At 34.5% G+C, this 6,884-nt stretch overlaps 1 protein-coding gene and 1 long non-coding RNA gene across 6 annotated transcripts; both read right to left on the minus strand.

Moving 5' to 3' along the window:
* Positions 1–221: 221 nt before the first annotated feature.
* LOC136069976 (uncharacterized) lies at positions 222–3,604 on the minus strand. Of its 5 annotated transcripts, XR_010631177.1 has the most exons (7): positions 3,480–3,604; positions 2,090–2,297; positions 1,864–1,971; positions 1,677–1,760; positions 1,324–1,354; positions 885–973; positions 222–492 (listed from the first exon to the last, which is right to left on the minus strand). It is a non-coding gene; the product is annotated as an uncharacterized LOC136069976 (long non-coding RNA). The 5 variants fall into 5 exon arrangements; XR_010631176.1 differs by lacking the exon at positions 885–973 and having other exon boundaries at positions 3,480–3,602; XR_010631178.1 differs by lacking the exon at positions 222–492 and having other exon boundaries at positions 663–973; positions 1,677–1,784.
* Positions 3,605–4,431: 827 nt separating this feature from the next.
* LOC112027853 (O-fucosyltransferase 11) lies at positions 4,432–6,329 on the minus strand. The gene is made up of 2 exons (XM_065779153.1): positions 5,754–6,329; positions 4,432–4,785 (listed from the first exon to the last, which is right to left on the minus strand). The coding sequence occupies exons 1-2, from the start codon at positions 6,129–6,131 to the stop codon at positions 4,621–4,623; spliced, it is 543 nt and encodes a 180-aa protein (XP_065635225.1). The 5' UTR covers positions 6,132–6,329; the 3' UTR covers positions 4,432–4,620.
* Between the last annotated feature and the right edge of the window lie 555 nt (positions 6,330–6,884).

Consider the following 6,884-nt stretch of genomic DNA (forward strand, 5'->3'; position numbering starts at 1 on the left):
GGCAACCTTTGAAAAATTTAAAAGGGATAAAAGAACAATAACCTTTTTTTGAGGGTCTCCCAACCCTAAAAATAAGGTTTTTTTCTTTTAAAATAAATAAATAAATAAAAACCCACAACCATGCACATAGACTTGAACCACATATTAAAAAATCTATATAATACCAAAACACAAATATCAAAAAAAAATTCAATTAGCTTTCCAAGTTACTAAATTCTTCATTCTTGAAATATATATAGACATTTTCATATTAACATAAAGGAATTTAGTATTTTAACTAGATAAAGGAGAAAAAAAAAGGAAGAAAAAGAAAAGAAATGAATCAGTACAAGAACCATGCATGATCAAAATCCTAATCTTAATATTATTCTATTTCAATGCAAAACAACCTAATGTACTAATGTTTAAAGGGTCTCACATAAAGGATTCTGGCTTTTCTTGGTACTTCTCAAAGACTGATGCATAGCTACCAACTTTCCTTTGCATTAAGAACTACAAGGAAATAAACAAACCAATTAATCATGCACTTGTTAAACAGTTGAGGTGTTTGATTGAAAAATTGTCATAAAATAAAGTCCATATTGACAAAGAACAAGAAGACTAGACAAGTTCTCTCTTATAATAATTGACTCACTCCCAATTCTTAAAGGCATCATGCAAATAGGTCAAGTTCTCTCTTATAAAATGCATAATACAAACAGTTATGTACATTGAAATAAGATTAGACAAGTATGAACATGCATATACCTATTTCCTCATAAACAAATGCACAAGACATTAACAAGTATTCAGCAGGATGTAAAAATGGTAAGGAATTATCAAATGATGATGCTCTTAGGAAACTAAACTGTGAATCCCTTGACTAGAACTTATATGAATGCAACCTTTGACAGCAGCATGACGGCAAAAAGCCTGTGGTAGCTCCCCGTGACCATAAATTGGATACATAAAAGCCCCAAATGCATTTGGAAACCTGAGAGGGACAAGAACCATAAAAGCACATACTTGTGATACCTTGCTTCTTAAAATAAAAACCAACCAAACATTCTTGATTCAAGGATGCAAACAAGAAACATAATGCTCTAGTGATACAGTCAAGACAGCAAAGCCCCAAAACCATCCATTATCCAGACAAAGATTACATTCACCTGATGAACCTATTCACACCATTTTACTTTAACAAAGTCTCAAGCAATCCATAATCCAGACAAGCAACACAGTTACTGGCAGTGGTATCATCAACATTACACCAGTAATAGGCGGGTAGCAACAAGAAAACAGTACTATATAAAGTCGATACAAAAAAAAGAAGAAATAAACTACCTGCCAACCGATGATCTCATCAACCATTATTCTGGTAAAACATTAGAGAATATAAATAATTAGATAACCAAAATAAATAAAATAAAATAAAATAAATCTTCTTTAAACGGGAAAAGAATATTAAGAATATGTTAATAACAAATAAAATGACTAGCAGGGTGATCAATTTTCTGAATCAAAAAAAATTGTAAGCCTCTTCCCCAAGAACAACATGCATTGTGCTAATATATGACAAGGGACTAGATCAACTATCTCAATGGACAGCAACCATTCAGTTCTAAATAGAGGAAAACGAAAATAGCAAAAAGAAACAAAGAAATATGCAAATCATAGAGAAAGAATGCATTTCTCACCGCAGGAGCTGCCTACAGTGCTCCATCAGCAGTTGAAAAAGTCACATACTTTATTCCATTTTCTTTAATAAATTTAGGACCTAGCTGTGCAGAAGGATAGGGCCAAAACTGAAAATGTTACCCAAAAAATAAACAAATAAATAAACAGAAATTTTCATAATATAATAAAATGAAACACAGATCATACGTAGGTGAATCCAGTAGCGACTCGCAGAGGCTTTTCAGCAGTCCATTGAGGCATTCGTGCTAGCTCTTTTAGAGAATTTATGTTCTCAAAAATCCCATATTTGGGAATCTGAAAGGGCAAAGGATATGCCAAGATTGTTATGATCAGTGATATACCAAGATTATTAACAGTAAAATTTATGAGATAAGCAGTAAGTTTCAGTTGGCTATCTGCAAGAACAACTTACAGCCAGTGATAAATGGCAGTCCCCATACTCAAGAGCATCATGAACAAAATTATGATCTTCATTCCCCTGACAGCAGGAACAAAAATGATGAACTTTTAATGGTAATGCACTTCCTCATACCAATCCTTGATAAGAAAACAAGGACTCCAGATATCAATTTCTGAACAATGTCTTTTGGCCGCTGAAACCAAACTTCCAAATTGGAAAGCTGCAAAACACATGGGTATTAAAAAATTTGGCTTCAGAATGTATCTAGGATTAAGTATTTATATTATTGGTCAGTCACACAGGCATCCAATGGGCTTGAACCCAGGAAGTGCCATTATAATTGATTAACTATCAAATCAACCCCATAAAGTCCTTTCTAAAGTCCTTTCTAACATATGATTTTTTCTAGTTGACATAACTAGAACTTAGGGAGAAGGGCAGAATAGAAAAAGCCTTTTAGTAAAAAAAAAAAAAAAAGGGAGACTACAAGTCAGAACAGAAACCAAATCTATTGAAAGAAATAAAAGACAAAGCATAACAGAGCTGATACTTTTTTACATCAACCTAGAATGAATCTAGGGGGATTAGAATGTGGGAAGAACAGAAATGCTGAATTTGGTTTTTACACGGGGTAAGACCAATCCAGGGAATGCAACCCCAACTATATATATATATATATAAACCCAGGAAAATCTGATAGGAATAGCCCCAGCAGGGAGTTGAATTTGGGACATTCACTTCCTAAGGCATGGTCCCAAATTATTTATTCTACTATTTAGATTTGAAATTATATGGAAAAACACTTAATGAAAGTTGAAATTTGGAATGCAAAAGAACTCCTATTTCGGGTGCAGCTAGCTGGAGACATAATGAACTGTAATAAAATTCTCTCTTCAGATTTCCCTGTTTGCATAACTAGCCTTAAGGAGAAATATACTCAAGATCTGCGCATTTTTCTATCCTAAGTTTTAACTAATCCTCCTTTAAGAATTACTTTGATAGTTCAAAATCTAGATGCGTTCCAGAATCTTTTTAAAGTTGTATATGCATAAGCCAAATCTTGAAATAATTCATTGTTCTAAAAAATGAAACCAAAGGCAGATAGAAGTTCATAATTACAACATACAACAACTAAGTTGCATAACCATTCAAAGAAAAGAACACGGGCATAAAACCAATGAGAATAAATTGACAATTATAAAGAGCATGCCTCTAACAGTGCAACAATAGTACCAAAAGAATTCCACAACAATGGAGCCAAATCTTGAAATAATTCTCTCTTCTAAAATTAAAATAATAATTAAAAAAAAAACATAAATTAATTAGGCACACCTGTATAAGTGCAGCAATAGTAACTTTAGAAGCCAATCTTAATGACACATTATCCTAACTTCATACATACCAAAACGTGGACTAGCTGTTGAATTTGGACACGGTTTTTGCTCTTTTGCCCTTCTTTTGTTTTTCAAAACAGAGGACAACTACAACAAGAACAACCTTGCATTTAATCACAACAAATTCATATGTTATACACTCGCTTAAAGACAACAAACCAAAATTATCACTTTGGATTATTATATTAGATTTCAATTTGAAAATAAACAAAACAACTATAACAGATAGCAATAAAACAAGTAAACTAAGAGAATGTCAACACATTTGCACTAAGAGCATTCACATCCGGACTTCTACAATGCTACAATTGCAAAAATATAGAATAAAAGCTCAAAACAGCCCCTGCATCCGGACTTCTACAATGCTACAATTGCAAAAAAATTTGGAATTGTGCTACAGTGCAATTCTACCTTTAGAATTGCACTGTAGCACAATTCTAAACAAAAATATTATTATTTAATTTCCTCTCTCTCCTACTTTTTATTAAACTATTCCGAATTAGTTCTCTCTCTCTCTCTCTCTCTCTCTCTCTCTCTCTCTGTCTCTCTGCAGCTCTGCTCTCTTCCTTCTCTCTTCAAACCCAAAACCCATAGCCACCACACCACGGCGAGCCACCACTCCCATTGCAGATCGGCCCAGCTAACGGTGGCGACGTGGCTTAAGTTCTCTCTCTCTCTGGTTGACGGCGATGACATGGATTGGTGCGGTTGTGGGTTTGGGTTCAGCGTGGATCGATGGGCTGGGTTTGCTGGCGATGGCTCTGATGAATAGGTTTGCTGGGTTTTGCTGGCTTCAAACATTTTTTTTTTGAATGGGTTTGTTGGGTTTTCAATGGGCTTTGCTGGGTTCAAACATATGTTTTGAATCGGTTTGCTGGTGATGGCTCTGATAGTGATTTTTTTTTTTTAATGAGTTTGACCATGGGTCGCTTTTTTTTTTTTTTTTTTTTGTGTGGAGTGGGGGGTGGGGGGGGAACCAACTCAATTCCATCCTAGTCAGGCATCAACATGCAAAATAATGAAAAAGGACTAGAGCCTTTTGAAAGTGTAAGGTTGTTGTGAGGTCTACAGTCCAACTAGTACTATTGACCAACAGAATAAAAAATTAAAAAAATAAACTTAAGATAAGAGGATTTATATTTGTGATTCTCAAATCCCACAAGACACATTTGAGAATTGAAGAAGTAACTTTAGAAGCCAATCTAAATGACACATTATTCTAACTTCATACATACCAAAACGTGGACTAGCTGTTGAATTTGGACACAGTTTTTGCTCTTTTACCCTTCTTTTGTTTTTCCAAACAGAGGACAACTGCAACAAGAACAACCTTGCATTTAATCACAACAAATTCATATGTTATGCACACGCTTAAAGACCACAAACCAAAATTATCACTTTGGAATATTATATTAGATTTCAATTTGAAAATAAACAAAATAACAACTATAACAGATAGCAATATGACAAGTAAACTAAGAGAGTGTCAACACATTTGCACTAACCATGTTACGTAATGTAGCACTATTTGATTTGTAACTTGCTGAATACTAACATTATAGGCCACGCAGTACTTCCAATAAAAATAACACTCACAAACTCTAATTATTTGGCAACTCTAATTGGTTACTCTGTTCTGATCAAACCTATCTGGGTATAACAAAGAAAAAACCAAACAGCCTACTCTCCCATGTAAAATAATTTCAACAAATTTCCCATGTAAATTCATTATTCGAATACCATTTCACAAGTATATACGAATCTCCAAGACAATTTTTCCAATTGAAATTTCAAGAAACTTTTCCAGTCATCAATCAACTAAAAGAAAACACCATAATACTACTTCCATCTACTATTACTTTCTGTGTGGTTAATGCAATCATAAAGCAATACTAAATTACTATAATAGAGAAGGCAAACGAAAACCCACAAGAAAAAAAAAATTATTATTATTATTATTATTACCAAAAAAGAAAACTGATAGTAAGTCCAAAATTCTAAACATCCCTACAATTATCCTAATTAAGTAAAACCCATTTGATATTTTACCCATTTTTAGAAACCAGTAATTCTTATACTAAAAAATAAATAAATAAATAAAAACCATTGAAAAATTCTAGTATACTCCATGATTAGAAACATTCCTTTCCGAACCTCAAATGTAGCGATCAAAAACCATATCTTGCACAAAAGGGAAAAAAAAAATTGAAATAATTGTTGCCTTTTTCTTTTCCTGCATTTTCTTCTGCAACCAAATGAAAAACCCAAAACAAAGAGCGAACCTCAAGAATAGAGGAATTATCAGAGTGAATATGAGGCCAGAGTTTCCGAAACAAGTCGTGGCTACGGTACACGGCGCCAGGAGTGGTGGGCCAGCCGACGAGAGCCGAGAAGGGCCCACCAACACACATGAGCAACCCAGACAAGTAGAGCAGAGGAAGCACCACCAAGTACCGCAGGTTTCGCCGGAACAGAATGCCACCGCCGAAGCTGTCCTTTAAGAGCTGAGACTGTGCTTTGGACCGCACTCGTCGCCGGCATTGGGATACGCTGGAACGAAGCGGCGGCGACGGAGGCGGGCTCGGCGAGCTGCTGCTTCCTCCGCCGCTGTTGTCGCTGGAGTTGCCATTTCCGTTGTGGGTTTTAGGTTTCATGGCCATGTTTTGTTTTGTTTCACTTGTGCGTTACTCACTGTTTAAACAGTGAGTGCGGTTTCTCTTTTATAAAAGAGAGTGAAAGAGAGAGATGAGTGCGTTTGTTTTCTCTAGTCTACTACTTCTCTTTTTTTGCAGAAAAAAGTGAAAAAAGGCAGGAATTTTGAATGTATCTATCTATCTACGTGTGTCGTGTGGTGACTTTGGAAGTATCTCTTACTGTACGTTCGGTTCGGTTCGGTTATCAGGACTGAGGTTTATTTTTTATTTTATATATATATATATATATATATATTTTTTTTCCCTAAGGAATTGGATCACATTCACACAGTGAGAGAGAAAGCGAGCTTGAAAAAGAGTGGCTTGCAGCCGCTGACGGTGACAGAGGTAAATCTAACTTTTTCTATATTAGTCCTAGTCCTATACTGTAATGTAATGTAATGTATGTAAAAAAAAAAAAAAAAAAAAGGTGGGAAGATATATCGGCACAAGTCTATGCAAGTTTCAAGATCAACAAAACCATTGATTAATCATTCATTGCAAGTTTGAAGATTTATTTACAATAGTCACATAGATTTCAAGATTTTTTCCACAATAATAAAAGTGCAAAAAGAACAAGTTACGCTCGTACAAAGCCATTAGTACAAAGATATAAGGCAAAACATGCTGGTGACAGTACAAAATAATGTCGATAAAACTTTTTGGATTTTTTACTTTTTATGTGTTTTTGGATTTTTGACACAAAAGAAATTAAAGATT

The sequence above is a fragment of the Quercus suber genome, unplaced genomic scaffold, assembly GCF_002906115.3.
Source record: "Quercus suber isolate HL8 unplaced genomic scaffold, Cork oak 2.0 scaffold_200, whole genome shotgun sequence".
NCBI classification, from domain to species: Eukaryota; Viridiplantae; Streptophyta; class Magnoliopsida; order Fagales; family Fagaceae; genus Quercus; species Quercus suber.

Excerpts from the sequence above, each read along its gene's own strand:
- LOC112027853 (XM_065779153.1), bottom strand. The coding sequence starts at position 6,131 with ATGGCCATGAAACCTAAAACCCACAACGGAAATGGCAACTCCAGCGAC. Across the intron at positions 4,786-5,753 it reads ATAATTCCTCTATTCTTGAG|TTGTCCTCTGTTTGGAAAAA; the intron begins GTTCGCTCTTTG and ends TTCTTGTTGCAG.